This window comes from Podarcis filfolensis, assembly GCF_964270895.1.
Source record: "Podarcis filfolensis genome assembly, chromosome: 7".
Taxonomy (NCBI): domain Eukaryota; kingdom Metazoa; phylum Chordata; class Lepidosauria; order Squamata; family Lacertidae; genus Podarcis; species Podarcis filfolensis.
This window is the reverse complement of record NC_139603.1, coordinates 37,891,862-37,908,399: the sequence shown is the minus strand read 5'-3', so window position 1 is coordinate 37,908,399 and position 16,538 is coordinate 37,891,862. Positions and strand designations below refer to the sequence as shown.

At 39.5% G+C, this 16,538-nt stretch overlaps 1 protein-coding gene across 4 annotated transcripts; it reads right to left on the bottom strand.

The window, feature by feature from the left end:
* Positions 1–3,274: 3,274 nt before the first annotated feature.
* Positions 3,275–16,266, bottom strand: FBXO15 (F-box protein 15). 4 transcript variants are annotated; one of them, XM_083622605.1, is made up of 11 exons: positions 15,991–16,265; positions 14,899–15,021; positions 14,698–14,805; positions 13,429–13,533; positions 11,904–12,146; positions 10,899–11,108; positions 9,881–10,010; positions 8,816–8,895; positions 6,916–7,061; positions 4,392–4,516; positions 3,275–3,721 (listed from the first exon to the last, which is right to left on the bottom strand). In XM_083622605.1, the coding sequence occupies exons 3-11, from the start codon at positions 14,799–14,801 to the stop codon at positions 3,452–3,454; spliced, it is 1,413 nt and encodes a 470-aa protein (XP_083478731.1). In that variant the 5' UTR covers positions 14,802–14,805; positions 14,899–15,021; positions 15,991–16,265; the 3' UTR covers positions 3,275–3,451. The 4 variants fall into 4 exon arrangements, with proteins under 4 accessions (XP_083478731.1, XP_083478730.1, XP_083478729.1 ...); XM_083622604.1 differs by having other exon boundaries at positions 14,899–15,017; positions 15,904–16,014; XM_083622603.1 differs by lacking the exon at positions 14,899–15,021 and having other exon boundaries at positions 15,908–16,266.
* Positions 16,267–16,538: the final 272 nt, after the last annotated feature.

The following is a 16,538-nucleotide window of genomic DNA, read 5'->3' as shown; positions in this document are numbered from 1 at the left end:
CAAGCAATTATGCAGCACTGGGCAAGATATGTATTTATTGAAAGAGCTAAGTTTCCAGAAGCTGCTTTTAAAAAGCTCAGACCAGGGAGTGAATGCCATCAGCTCCTGAAGAGCCCACCAATGTCCTGAAACAGCTCTCCTGTTCAATTCTTTTGCCCTGTAACTTTACTATTATCATTTAAAATAGCAAACCGCTTTGAATGCTTTAGCAGAAAAGCTGCACCACATTCAAGTAATAATTTGTCATTCAGCTACTCTTGTGGAGGATGAACAAAGTACAAAATCCATTTATGCAGCAAGTTAGTGTAGGAGTTTCTAGCTGTTTTTCACACCTGACACCAGTGCTATTTTTCTAGAAAAAGAGGTGCTGGAACTGACTAGGAATGCTTCCCTTGTTCTCTTATAATGGCAATAGAGCTCAACTTAGAGGTGCTGTCACTGAATTCCGGCGAGTTCCAGCTGAAAAAAAGCCCTGCCTGACACTATTGGTATGAGCTTTCAGATTCAAGAGATGTACCTCATGTCAGTTTTCCATGGCCCATTGCTGTGTTTCTTGGCAAAACAGACAGAAGGTGCCCTCTCCTTTCCCAATAGCAACTTCTGTGGAAAAAAGGTTGGAGGAGGCTAACTGTAGCAGCTCAGAAGTAAGGAAAGGGTTTTCTAACATGCACAAAGCATTCTCCTTTATTATTACTTCAAAACCTTAAGAGATGTGTTTCAGCAACACAAACAAGTTCTAGGATTAATCAAGCTTAAGTTAAGCTATACCTGCTTTGCAATTCTGCAGAACTATAGCTGGAGCATTTCCACCTCTAGGACTAGGCTAACTTGCAAACACTTTGTCCACTATTGTTTTGAATTCTTTGCCATCTTATGAAATATTCAGTTCCAGACTCAAGAATGAGATCAAATAGGATCTGAAGCATTCTGTAGGGTTTGCCTATTTCCCTCCCGCTGACAAAATGACAGAGAAAAATGCACCAAGACAGAGGCAAAGATTCTGGTCTGTTTGTTAAGTGTTCTGCAGATGAAAAACCAGCTGAAATCTCATTGCCTTTTTGAATTCAAATGCACTCACCCACTACTGAAACTAATCCTCAGGATAGTAATCAATGCCATCTTCAGTAAGTTTATTGTGCTAGCCAAAGGCTATGACAAAAGCATAGAAACACAATTTCAGATACAAAATATAAAGGAAAATACATGAATATTTTCCCGTATGAATTTTTGTCTCAGAATATATCTGCAATTGTTTTCATTCATCCCCACCACTCCACTTTTCTCATATTTATTGATTTATATACTGCTTTTACATTCCAAAATGGCTTCTGAGTGGCTTACACATCTTTCCATTGAATTGGAAAAAAAATCTCACTAGTCCTTAAATTTAAGTTCAATGACAGAATGTACATGCATGAGAACTACTGCATATGTACGGATTATATTTGGCTTATATGACTCCAAGTGGAGGTTAAGATATAGATTCTATGAAATTATTGACCTATGGCTATTAGTCATGTTGCTTAAATGTAAACCTTCATGTGCAGAGGCAAAAATCCACTGAATGCCAGTTGCTGAGTGGCCTTCGAGTCCTGCTGGTGGTCTACTGGCAGCATATAATGGTCACTGTTGAAAACACAGGATGGTATTCAATGCAAGTCATATTCAGAGGAGGCCCCCTGGAGTTAATTAACTTAGGCTCATTAATTTCAATAGGCTTACTCCAAGGAGGACTTAGCTGAATACATACCACAATATTGGACTACGTGGAATCATTCTCCCCGATGCTTTTTAACATCTTTATGCGCCCCCTCGCCCAGCTTGTCCGGAGTTTTGGGCTGGGTTGCCATCAGTATGCCGATGACACCCAACTCTATCTGTTGATGGATGGCCATCCTGACTCGGCCCCAGACACACTGACCAGATGTCTGGAAGCTGTGGCTGGATGGTTACGTGGGAGCCGGTTGAAGTTAAATCCTTCGAAGACAGAGGTCCTCTGGCTGGGACGGGGCGATATGGGATTGAGGGGGCAACTCCCATCTCTTGCGGGGGTGCAATTAATGCCAGCATCGTCCGTTAAGAGTTTGGGTGTAATCTTCGATACCTCCCTCTCTATGGAGGCGCAGATTACAGCTATAACAAAGGCGGCATTTTTTCATCTCCGCCAAGCTAAGCAGTTGGCTCCTTATCTCTCTCGCCCTGACCTAGCCACTGTGATCCACGCGACGGTCACCTCCAGACTGGATTATTGTAACTCGCTCTACGTGGGGCTGCCCTTGAGACTGACCCAGAAACTCCAGCGGGTGCAGAATGCCGCGGCGAGACTCCTTATGGGGTCTTCGCTGCGAGATCATATTCATCCGGTACTATACCAACTGCACTGGCTCCCAGTGGAGTACAGGATCAGGTTTAAGGTGCTGGTTTTAACCTTTAAAGCCCTATACGGCCTAGGACCCTCATACCTATGGGACCGCCTCTCCTGGTATGTCCCACAGAGAAATTTACGGTCTGCAAATAAAAACATCCTGAAGATCCCAGGCCACAGAGAGGTTAGGCTGGCCAGGGCTTTCTCAGCCGCGGCTCCAATCTGGTGGAACGCTCTGTCACAAGAGACTAGGGCCCTGCGGGACCTGACATCTTTTCGCAGGGCCTGCAAGACAGAGCTGTTCCACCAGGCCTTTGGTCAGGGCGCAGCCTGACCCCCTCCTCTGGCAATCTGCACAGAATGTTGCTTAATGGTTGCCATCAATTTGATTTTAATTAATTTTATAATGAATGTTTTTAGAATGTTGGATTATTTTGATTGTTGTTAGCCGCCCTGAGCCCAGCTTCGGCTGGGGAAGGCGGGATATAAATAAAAATTTATTATTATTATTATTATTATTATTATTATTATTTTGGATTTACAATGATTCAATGCTTCAAAACATGCCTAGATTTGTATTCCAACAAACAAAGATAATAGTCTGTAAACAGTATCAGAAGTCATCCTGTTTTACTAAAGTAATCAAGGCCCCACAAGAGTCTTTGTAACATCTTCCACTAATATCTCTGTTAAACAATATATTCTTACATTATGAGATACTGTTTCATGTTTATTTGTTGCTCTCCATAAGTTTTTGGACTACAACTTCCATTAGCCATGCTGGCTGGGCCTGCTGGGAGTTTGGGTTGAACAGCAGCAGGAGGGCTTCAGGTTAGCCAATCCTGTTATCAGGATACGTTCCCTGATCTAACAAGAATACTTAATTTCTGCAGGAAGACACATAATCTATTCAAAGACAAAGTAATTTATTTTACATGTTTACAGAAAATAAACTATTCTTTTTAATTCACAGACAGCTAACATAAGAGTTTTTGTTACATGTAAATTATGGTACATATTTTTAGAGACAGGTAAAATTCAAAATAATCATCTTCATGTAAAGCAACTCTGTTTAAAAAACTAAATTCAGTAATTTGTACCAAACCAGCTATTAACTTTCTCGGTGCTCAAATAAAGGACCAGATTGATTATACAGTATTCATTTGTTTCTTCCATCCACACCAGCTCCATATGTACTTTTCCAGTCAAATCCATGTAATTCAAATAATAACTGGGTCCCAAATATTGATAGAGACCGGATGGCTTGGGAGACAGCACCATATTGACTGGAGCACTAAAGCACCAGTATGGTTTTTGTGAATCGTCCAGAAGGGTCACATCCATAATGAAACAATTCTAAAGCATGCAACAGACAACGAGAAGGAAAAAAAGTAGAAAGAAAATCAGTCTCCATACTCTGCACATGATACCAATAACACAATGATTATTCATTCAAAGGTGCATCTACAAAATCCTTATTCCCACAGAGCTATAGCTGGCTTTTGTTGCTACACGGAATATAGCAGACAAGATTAGCTGTAAAATAGTCCTTCTAACACAAAATCCTAATAACCCAGATACACTTCAATTAATTAAGTGTGACAAAATTAAGGTAGGCCATCTTTATCTCCTTTGATTGTATAACAGCCAAGGTCAAAGACTTGTATTTTTAAAACAGCAATATTTTTAAGGTGTGGCTGTGGCAATCATGTTATTGTCCTATTGTTTTTGTTTATAGTTATCAGCAAAACAGCACAGAAGACATTTACATCTTCCTTCTGAATCACATCATAAATCAGCAGCAGAGAACTCAATAAGGCCTAATTTCCCCTTAAGCAGATATGTAGAGGCTACACAAAGCTGTCACCAAAAACAAAACTAGCAATATTTGCTAGAGCAGTGGCAGGACCAATGATTAACTTCTAAAAATATCCCTCAACCCCTATCTACCACATTACGGATCCCTAAATTCCTTTACCAGCTTTCCCTTCTCTCTCTCTTTCCATCCCCCCCCCCCCAATTTTACCTGAACATTGCCTTCAAAAACACCTGTCATCCAAGATAAGCCAATGTTTCCAACAAGAGGTAGATGTTGGGCTGTTTTTTTGTAACTTATCACAGTAAACCTCAGGTATCCATTTCTAATGTAATCTGTAACAATCAGCAAGCCATAAAAAGATACCTCATATCAGATTAACAGTAAGTGGAACATTCTTCACCCTCCTCTAAATAAGATTTATGTCATCTATGAATACAAGATCCAAAATGAGTCACAGCCAGTCCACCAGACAGCTTTCTGATTGTGACATGGACATAGAGGTTAAAAGTGTATAACTTAAGACAACACTAACAACACACTCATGATCACAATACCTCAAGAACCACCTTTCCCAAAATAAACCTACCAAGACCCTCTGATCATCATCTGAGGCCCTTCTTTGTGTACACCCCCACAAGAAGTCCAGAGGGTGGCAACATGAGAACAGGTCTTTTCTGCCCCCCCCCCAATTTTTGAAATGCTCTCCTCAGAGAGGCTCTCCTGGCACCATCATTAAATATTTCCTCTATAACCAGGCTTCTGGCCTTTAGTATCTGTAGCCTTTTAGAAGTGGGTGAGATGTTTTTAATGTATTTCTTTTTTCCTCTTGGTTTTAATGTATCTATGTTTGGGTTTTTTGTCTGCCTGGTTTGGTTGGTTGTCCATTGCTTTGGGTTGCCTAGGGCAAGATAAAGCGTCTAACACATTCAAATTACTGTTAACAACAACAACGTGTTGTTATTATTACTCCAACTGTTAACACTATAAAGGTCAGGGATGCTCAAGATGATGTCCTGAGGCCTGAAAGATTCCTAAGGCACTATGGCTGCTAAACTGATCAAACTGTATTATGCAATCTTCTACATTATTTTCTACCCCTTTGCTAATAATCTTTACACTGCTCATCTTTTAATGGCCTCAAGACATCATATTAAATGCTCTTAGATAGCAAGTTGAACAAGAAATTCCACTAATCAACCCTCTTCACTATGAAAACTGACCATTTATGTCCACTTCAGTTTCTTTATCATTTCATCTACAGTACTGATTTTCCAAGAAGCAGATTTTTTGCTATAGCTATTAAAATTGTTAATAACCTTTGATGAGGGTCTATGTCAAAAGTTTTCAGAAGTTAATCTGCATGATAATCAGCTGATTCATCCTTACCCAAAATATTTCTTATTATAAATATCAGTATATTTCCACAGTGTTTCAGGTTCATCTGCGTATTTGGCTGACATCTTATATTCTAAGATGTAACCTTATCTTTCAGGTTATTTCCAACCTCAGAATTACATGGCTAAGTGGAACCACAATGAAACTGTGCGGTATGAAACATTCCTGTTCTGTTTTCCATTCTTTTATGTCCTCTTCTCCACAGGCGTCTATTATTTACTCCACCACCAGTCAGATAGCCGCAAAGAAAGTTCAGTTTTCACTGGGCTGCTTTGGGAGTTATTTCCAACCCTAGTTTGCCCCCTCCAGCACTATTTTGTATGTCTGAAAACCTGAAGGTTTCTGCAAGCCTACTGATGCTTCCATCTTGTGCATGTATGATGCCATTTTGGCTACATAAAAGATTCATTATCACAAAATTGAATTTGCCCTAAGTAGATATGAGAATATAAAACGTCAAAATATAGAGTTATCTGTGTCTCCTGCCTATTATATTTCTTTCAGTCTAGCCCCAATGCACTGGTCACCATTTTCTGATACCTGAGCAACTGGAATAGAACAATATTCTGCTTGATGAGGGATCATGTGAAGAAAGAAAACAAGGAAACAATATCTAAAACAGGCTTCCTCAGCCCTCCAGATGTTTTTGGCCTACAACTCCCATGATCCCTAGCTAGCAGGACCAGGGGTCAGGGATGATGGGAATTACAGTCTCAAAACATCTGGCGGGCCGAGGTTGAGGAAGTCTTATCTAAAATAATGGTGTGGTATCAGACTTTGAGATCTCCACTCAGCTTCTCTCTACTGAGAAAGGCACAGTCAGTAGTTCTAGAAAATAATTTATTTGGCGAACACTTGGCCTATCCTTCCAACTTATTAGATGCATGCAGCAAACAATTAAGGAATTTTAAACCGTTATGGTGCAATGGTCAAGAAGGTTTCCTGCAAGGCCAATCGAAAGTTCCAATAAAATCAATCAAGGGGTAGAGGTCAGCTAAGAAGCCATTGTATAAAACAAAAATAGTTAACTGCTGCTATCAAATGAGCAGTACCTGGCCAAAGTCACATCTATCATAACCATGTCCCTTCCTATTCCTGTCCATGTCCCTTCCTGTTCACCCCCAGGGAACAGCCAGAGAAATCTACAACTCCTGCTTTGGGCAGGGATCCCCTTTGCTTACCCAGGAAGCTGCAATCTTGCTCCACTCAGACCAAGAAGAGACAATGTGTCCAGGTTGGAGTGGGGGATAATTACAGACAAGGATCATTCTTGTGGTTAGGAACACATACTAAAATTAGATCAACAGAAACCATCTTAAGGATGCCATCAAAGTACCTTTTTTACAAAACAAACTACGAAATGTGCCACACATGTAAGTATTTCCCCTGCTGTGTAAGTCAATGTGCAGCTGATAGCCATGCATGCCATATTCTGGGTCAATATCATCCAAGATAGCCTTATCTGGGGCTGCAGCATATCTCCTGAAACAAAGAATAGGAAAGAAATAAGGCATAGTGTATAAAAAAATGTTAAGAAAACATAAAATAAAATGCTTGTTGTGAATTTTTTCCTATTTTTCATAGCTACTTTCAGCTTCAAATATTCCTACTCAGGCTGTGTTGTCATCCGAGTAGCCTTTAGAAATTAGCACATTTAAACAGCCTTGATTTAAACATATTTGTAAGTGAATTTCAATCATGTTTGAACTGGATAACAAGATCCCAGTTACACAGATTTATTTCTAAAATACTTTTCCATGTGAAATCAGCTTCAAAATGCATATGATGTTATCCCATGTAGTGTCATCTTGGTTTTGCTTGAAAGTCTGTTACAGTAGTTTGGTCATTCTTGTATTCAATTCCAGTACACACTAAACTGTAAAGCAGCAGGAAGAGAAAACAACATATTCTCTGTGGAGGGTCACTTGTCCTTATATATGGAGAACAGCTTCTATTTACCCCTGCTGATTTATATGTGGAAGGGTTCCTGTTTTACTCCCACTCCCAACACAGTATGTATAATTCAAAACCTTCTAATAGCTGCCACCATATAGCTATACTTAAACTATACTTAAACGACCCAGTAGTCGTTATGCTTTATACATTGTACAAAACCAGCCAGATATGCTTTTAAGTAAATAAAAACAAGATGTCCTTTATGTATAAACTATAAAGGGAAAATAAGGTTTTATAAATGACAGTTGCTTGCAAATACATACACTTACATAAGACTGACTTGGAAAGCATAGGTCCCATCCCTATCAAACTTAATACCCTTAGTCACTCAGTTCTCACCACTGCCAGGTACAGAAGACTTATGCTAGTTTCCTATGAGCCAGGCACGCAGGCAGTTCTCTCTCTGGTCAGCTCCAGAAGCAACTTGCTGAATTCTCTCTCACTGTTAACAACCAAGCCTCTCTGCCAATCTTCAGCTTAAGCCATTGATTCAGCTCTATTGGGGGAGGCTATACTTCCAGGCTTTCTTTAGCCTCAATAGCCCATCTTCCACTTGTCTCAGCTCTAGACATCAGATTTCTCTCCCAGCTGCTGCTTCTTCTGGTTCACAGTCTCAGTCAGTTTCACTATTTCTGAACAGTGATAGGACTGGCCTTTGTATGTTGCAGCCAGCCTACTTGTCAATCAATCAGATTTGAGTGACACAGAATTCTGTGTCTTCAGACCACTTTTCAGGTCCAATGAGTGACCTGGAATTTCTACCCAGTAAGCCAACCAGAAGTGAAATTTTACAATCCGCTCAGTATAAAAAGAACCCAGCTTTTCCCAGACCAGTCTTACGCAATTAACTGCCAGCCACCAACAGACAATCATTATTTCAAACTTAACCTTTCACATAGCCCCAAATAATACATTATATATTAAACAAACACATTCTAAAAGGTGATTTCTTCAAATCCTCTGCCAAAATAAAAGGGAAAACACTTCTAGAAAATGGGAGAACTGAGTATATAAAACTCAACTCTATAATCATTTATAGTTAAAGGTATCAGGCAAATGTTTAATGGAACCTCAATAATTTAAGTAATTTAATTAAACATTTTATATGCACCATTAAAGCCACAGATTGTTGTGCTTTGTAAGTCAATTATTGGGCACCGCCCAACATAATTCACATTCTTGTTGAAAAGGAATCATATTTAAGGGAAGTTATGTTTCAAGAGAACTTAAGTCGTAATGCTACACTCAGCATCCATAAGACAACTAAAATCGGTACTTACACTGTGGCAGAGCCAAGGGTGCTTCTTTCAATGAGCTGATGATAATGAAGACATGCCATAATGAAAGCAATTTCACTTTTCTAAAAAGTTAATTATAGAGAACATATATTTTCAGCATGAAGTATTTAATTTTCCAAAAGGACTTTTGAAGAGTAAAATCCATTTAAGCTCATAGAAAGACTTGTCCTACTCCAGATTATAACCATGTATCACTGGCATTTTAATATACTATTTTTATAACTTAAAAGCAACAGACTACAATTCATGTCAATTGCTGTACACAGTTCCCATCTATTATTTAAACGCCCGAACAGGCTACAAAAGGAGCCTTTGAAGGATGCAAAGTGTCATAATAACATAATAACCTGGCTGGATTAGGCCAAAGGCCCATCTGGTCCAGCATCCTGTTCTCACAGTGGTCCAGCAGATTTGTGGGGAAGCCCACAAATAGGAATCGAGTGCAACAGCACTCTCCCCTCTGGTGATAGTCCTTTTTTTGGTACTCAAAAAGAAAATTAGAATTAAAAATAGGAAAATACTAGAGTTCTTTGTGTTAATAAACTGGAAATCTGATCCAAAATCTACTGCCTTAATAAATGGAACTCTATGAAATCCTGATTAAGAAAATTAAAAATATACCTTTCCAGAATTATTCCACAATGGCAAAGTAAAACTAGGAAGGGCAAGCAGCTTTGTTCAACCCCAGTATAAGGAAACATGTTGTCCCTGAATTCCTTGTACTTCTAGAAGTAATTCCATCTACCATAACACAATCTTCATACACCTTTCAGCAGCAGCCACATTGTATAATCTATCAGTAAATTTTGGAGTAGCCATACTATTAACCAAATAACAGATAAAGAAGGCAGAAAATAAAGAAATGAATAATCTTAAAACAAAGCCTTAACAGCTAATTAGCATATGGAATAAGAAACTTGAAACTAGTTTAAGTTTTATGACCTGCAGTATTGTTTTCATCTTGTAAATGGGGATATGTAAGTTTACATATAAGAAAACAAAATAAGAGCCACTGCAGAAAGCATCTTATTGGGGGAGTAATCTTACCTTCCAAACTCCCACCAAGAGTCCTTGATCAAAACAGTAAAGTTCAACAAGGGCATCACAGCCAATCATCTTTGCATTTTCTGTCAGGTTAGCCAGATCATATTCAGAAATTAAAGAACGTTGCAAAGGCCTTTCAAGAGACATCAAGTTAGTTAAGAAAAGAACAGGTATTGTTAATATGGAAGTTTGATTAGTTTTTGTCTTTTCCAAAATGCTGACATAATCAACTAAAAAGCTATTGCACATAACTTGTTTTTGGAACAAATTATAAGAACAATACTGCAACTATTACTGAAGGGGTTTCCAACTTCCCCTTTGTTGGGTGTCAACTCCTGTCCCCTCCAGCTTCAAAGTCTAAGGCAGGGTTGTCCAACCTATGGCCTCCCAATGTTGCTGGACTACATCTTTCCTCAGCCACAGGCATTGCCGATAATCAAGGGAGATATAATCCAACAACATCCGAAGGGCGACAGGTTAGCCATTTTCTGTGCTTGTTTTCTTATTGCACAAGCAATGTGTACATGGAGGACATGAGGAACACTGGAATCAATCACCATCTGATGCCAAATCCATGGATCCAGAAATCTCCTAAGCAAGCAATAATAAGCAATCACCATACTGCTATGATAAATAGCTGTATGCATACATCTCTTTGCCTTCTGTGTTAGGTATGTTAGTCCAGAACACACTGCATATGGAACTTAACATGACCCTGGACTATATTACTGTCTGCTACTACATCACAATTGACTGTCACTGGTTGGTAACTGATTTGCAAAGTACAGTGCTGTGGTAAATGTCCTTCTACTACAAGCAGTGGAAAATAAGAATTCTAAAAAAATTGAAAACAAATTATTCATCAGGAAGCTTCAGCAAGCAACCACTGCTCAATATGCTAAGAACACAAGTTGGGTGGCAATCCTAGCCCCCATTATCCAGAAGTAAGATCCACTGAATTCAACAGGACTTACTTCTGAGTAGATGTGGTGAGGATTGCACAATTAAAGAATTAACTTACCTATTCTTAGGATGAACTTTGCTGTCACTCAGAAGTATAGGTGTCACTCCAAATATCTGCAAACCTGACAAAGTGTCTAAACAAGGCCACTTTAAATAATTCCAATACACAGTAACAGATGTCTCATTATAAGAGATGTCTGTCTGTTCCAGCACATGTTGCTTTCCATTTCTGTCCTTTAGTATGACCATCCATTTTAAACCAGAAATCCTGTTATTGGGAAAGCAAAAGGCAGAGTGCAAAGTTTAAGGTAAAAATCCTATGCACAAGCTGGTATAAAGCAAGCCCGGCATCAGTTAAACTGGTGTAAAGTACAACAGATCCAAACTCCACAGCAAGGCTACTGCTGGCTGAGCCAGTCTATAAAATACTGTTTGAGTTACACTACCCTGTTAGCTGGTTTAATTTACACTGGGCTGTCAGGTCACATGACCAAGGTGGGTGAACTTAGGATCGAGCCTAAATCCTCTCACCAGGCATGTCTCAGCTGGAGGGTCCTAGCTAAGCCAGGATGGGAGGGATATGTCAGTATATCTCTGGCTGTGCCGAGGATGATGGAGTTAAGTCAGTGTAGCCTGGCTGTACTGGGAACCTCCTGACTCATCCAGAGAGCTTCTGGATCTGCTCATCGCAGTTGACCTTGCTGTAGGATTGCTCCCTTAGAGTGTCACTTCTGCATACAGATAAAGAACATTAAAATTAATTATAATCAAAATGCTTGGAATTTCATAGAAGAGAGCCACATTTCCCCCTTTGTTTCTAAAACAGAACCTATTTGTTTTCTCCAAAACATGCTCTACAAACAAAATCCAAAGCTAACAAAATTATCTATATTCTTTCAATTTTATTAACTTCCTACCTGGTAACTAAATATTAATCATAGTATCAATTTTACATATATTTATCAAATGATCCATTTTTTTCTTCCTTTACTCACAAATAAAATAGATAGTCATTAAAATATTTAAAATGTCCATGTATTACACATTATATAAAACTTCTCACTTGATAGCTTCTTTGGTTTTCAGTGGAAGGCCAGTACAGGCATTTATTGGCTTCAGAAGCTGAATCAGATCAGCTTTGCCAGCAGCTTTTTTTTTCATGATGTACTCTTTCTTCCAATATCCTGACTCTCTATCTTGCAACTCTGGAAGATTCAGAGAGACAGCTGATTCCTGGGCAGATTCAGTCCTCCATTTTTTTCTTTTAGGCAGAAAAGACTTAGAATATATTTTGAACCAGATTGTACTGGAGAAAAATACAACATAAAATAACATAAGAATCACTGAAATATTTAAAGAGCATGCTGTTCTGAGATAATGTTTAAGCCATCATTAAGTATCAGGAGGCAGATTCTATCTTCTACCAAAAAAATGCCAACACTTTGAATGATCTTAATGTAGCAGAACTGCTACAAATTTTGTTAATTAGCACTCATGATCCAGCTTTATGTCATTCTCTATTAATGTTAGACTAAAATTAACACTAAAATTGACTATTGGATGATAAGTGCACAACATTATTTATTCATAGACTCAATTTTTATCCCACCATCCTTCAAAACAAGTCTCAGGACAGTCATCAACAATTGAAAAGCTAACAAACACAATCAATATAATCAATATTAAAAGAGCATAAATGACTACAAATTATTTATGATTGTTCTGGATTCCTTAGAATAAGATATTAGGTGACCACCTAAAAAACTAAATTAAAAACCCCAACAGTTTCTTAACAAATTATATCAAAGGGAATCCCCCGTGTCTTCTGCCAGCCAATCCAACATCAAACAACACTACTTTCATAGCAGCACCTGTAAAAAGGCCCAAGTGCCTAAGGAGGTTTGTATTTTGAATTGTACCCAGAACAACTTGGGAGCCACTAAGATCCAAATGGCACATACATAATCACTGTTAAGTATAACCTCCCTGCACACCCAGTGGCCAAGAATTACTAAGGCATTTTTTTCTGATGCACGGAGGGGAAATAAGTGCCTAAAAAGCAGTTAAACATCTGATATTTATAGACCTAACAAAAGTTTACTGGCATACACATGTGTCCTTGTTTACTATTATACTTTTATTCACTTATTATCCTTAATCCTTTTTCAAACCACATCCTCAAGGCCAATGATGGGAAGGGGGAGTACTACAGTATACAGAAAATATATACAAAATATTATGAGCGTGTAAATGTGTAGTATTTATTTACGATATTTATATACCATATTTCTACCATAACAGTTCTCAAAACAGTAGATGAAGCAGAGGTGTTTCTGATGCAGGGCAGCACTTGCTTTATTCCCCAAACTGGGGCAAATCACATTCAGACTGATTCAAACTGCCGCATAGCTTAATAACACTATATAAGTTATTTCATGTAAACTGCTGTAACGATGAGAAAAAATTAGGACAGTAAGTTGTACTTGCTTGCTTTCTCCCAATAATCAGACATAAAGGGATAATATAAATTAGATTATAATGACTGCTGTCATGTTAAAAACCTCTGGCTATATTTTACTGTCCCTTACTTGTCATTGGACAGATGATAAAAACTTTTATTCACACAGCCAGTACACAGCAGTGACTCTGCATTCAGGTAGGATAATATCTTCAGTAGTATCTCTGATGGCATTCTGGAGGATGAAGATGAAAAAGTGATGCAGTTATTTGAGTGGAAGAAACATGCAGCAGCATATATCAGAATGAAATCTATCCCTGCTTCATAAATCCAGAACACAAAAATCTGTCTATGTGAAAACAAAAGCAGAAATAACCTGTAGAATTCCATCATTACACACAAACATAATATGAAGAAGGTAAATGTAATTTAGGGCACAATGGGCATCTCTCACTCATTTAAAGGAACTTAAGTGGAAAAACTTTTCATTCTTGTGATAGAATCAGTGTCACTCCTGCTTGCACACAGAAGTCCAGAAGAGTTTTAGCAGGTGGAAATATATACCAACAGTTCACGACATGGATCAGCACTGTTCCATGGAAGGTGTCTATGTCAGTGCAGAAAAGGTCCCTATTGTGCGAGGGGAAATATGACAAGCACGCTAGCTCTAACTCTATGGTGTCTATCCCTGTCAACCTCCCCAAGTTGGAGGCAAACATCTGTAACACAGAGTCTGTTTTATTAATATAGGCTTCCTCACATGAACTCAGGGTTATAAATTACATTGGGGGCCTACTTGAGTAGAAAAGGCTCCTCACCCCAGAAGTTATCCCTCCAATTCATGTAGGGTGATAGGGATGTTCATCCCCACTGTTTCTCATCATGTTATAAAGTAAAACACTTTACTAGGTCTCAGCTGTCTGCATCATGTAGCACCGATCCACACCATACATAGGATGACCAATTTCATTTCATACATTATGACTACTACACTGAGCCTCAACCACACATATAGGTTTCTCAGCAGCTTCCACATTTCTACTCTCATTTATGAAGTGGTACAAGCCTCACTGCTATTATGAAAATATATGATTCATTATTAGGGATGACACTGCCATGAGCTGTTCAGCTACACAAAATTAATTTAGCATTTTCAATGTACAATCACCAAAAGAATTCAGTTTACCTTCAGGGTCATGTGAAAGAATCTGTGGTTACACACCAAGACATGTTTACAATTAAACCAGCTCTTGAAATCATAAATGTCCAGCTAAGTATTTAAAAGATAAATACTTGTCTACAATCCTAAGCATGCTTGCTAGTGAATAAGTACAACTGAATTCAGTGAGATTTACATACAAGGTAAGCATGCATCTGTAAAGCATCAAGAGTATGTTACCTGTCAAAATCAATTGCAGAATTTGACTTGATACTAGTAGACCTCGTACACATCCTGCGAGTGTGTGTCTTTTTGAGTTGCATGGCTGCTGGGTATTCCGACATAGCACTATGAAAAACAACACATATTATTATTATTATTATCATCATCATCATCAGGGGTGGGAACCTTAGGCCCAAGGTCAAATGTGATCCTCCAAACCTCTCTCTCAGGTCTTTAGTCCCAGGCCAGAGTTTCCTAGCCCTATTTCATGCCCTCCTTGAGTGATTTTGGCCAGGCTGGAATGCATCCTTGAACTGTACTGTGATGATGCCTCTTGCCTGCCTGGATGGAAAGATTCGATGGGTGTATATAGAAATCTAACTTTTAGGTAGAAAGACGCATACTATCCAAAGGTAAAAAAATCACCTGTTGCTCCACTCACTTTTACCTCTGTCCACTCCCACCACTGGGTCCCCAGAAGATTGCCAGCGAGGGGAATACAGCCCAATAAGCTTGCAAAATTATTTGTTCGCTGTTGTTCGTTGGGTTTTTCATGTTCTTGCCCTCTTATAAACTCTTATAAATCCCACCAAGTTAAATGAGTCTTCCTCCCAAGCGAGTACAGGATTGCGGCCCAAGGTTTGCAACACTTGAAAAAGTGTTAAGCATAGGCTGTTTAACGTTTTCTCTACCATCTTTCTTTTTTATTGCAATTATGTTGTCGTGCTGGTGTTGTTCGGCATGGTTTTGGGGTGAAAACCAACCCAGGAGTATTTATGGATGAGTCGCTACATCATATTACAGTGGTACCTTGGTTTACAACCATAATCCGTTTCAGAGGTCTGTTTGCAAACCAAAACAGGTTGTAACCCAAGGTGCGCTTTCGCCAATGGGCCTCCAAAAAAATTTTGTTCGTAATCCAAAACAATGGGTTGTAATCCAAAAAAAGGTTGCAAAAAAAAAGGTTGCAAACTTCCAGGTTTGACGTGTTTGTAATCCAAAACATATGCAAACCAAGGTACCACTGTACTACAATTCCTCCTAAAAAAGGAGTCAAATTCAAGAATGAAACAGCAACACTACCAATCAGCTTAAAAGGGACACATAATGGGCACATAACAAGCAGAAAAACAGGTAAGCGCCCCCTCAAAAACACACACACACACACTTTTCCATTGACATAAAGACTTAGGCTGTATATTCTGTGAGAAAAAGCGAGTAAACCTGCCTAAAACTGTGAGACTCAAGAAAGGCACCGGGGGATCTGGGTTTAGGGCGTTCAAACAAGACGCCCCGTGATCCCCCACCCACCCCAGCAGTAGCGCCTGAAGGAGCGACTAAGAATGGCGACCGCGAGTCGACGCCGGGAGAAGGGATCGCGTCGGACAACGGGCGCGAAACCCCTAAGCTGTGCTGCCTCAGAATCCAACCGCGTCCTGTCGCCATGGCGACGTCCGTCGAAACGGGGCGGGGGGTGGGATGGTTCTTCGCTACCGCCCAGTCAAGGCCGCGAGCGCGTCTGCAAAGAACGCGACGAAGCCGAACAAAAAGTAGCCCCGGGCAGAATTCTTCCGCCGGCGCTCCTGAATTTATTCCCCACAAGCAGCTTCCTTCCCGCACTTGGGTCAATGTAGAGTATCTAAGGGGCGGGTCGTGGCGTTGTCCTGGGGGCGGGGAGAGTTGGCCGATAGGGCTGATCCTGATCTATCCCAATTCCCAAATTCATGTTTCCTCAGAAGTTTAATGGCCCCACTCCCAAGTAAACGTGCACAGACAACCAAATGTACTGGTAACCTCAATCTTTAGGAAATCCCATACATGTTTTCTTGGAAGCAAGCCCCACAACTGTGCCCTCACGG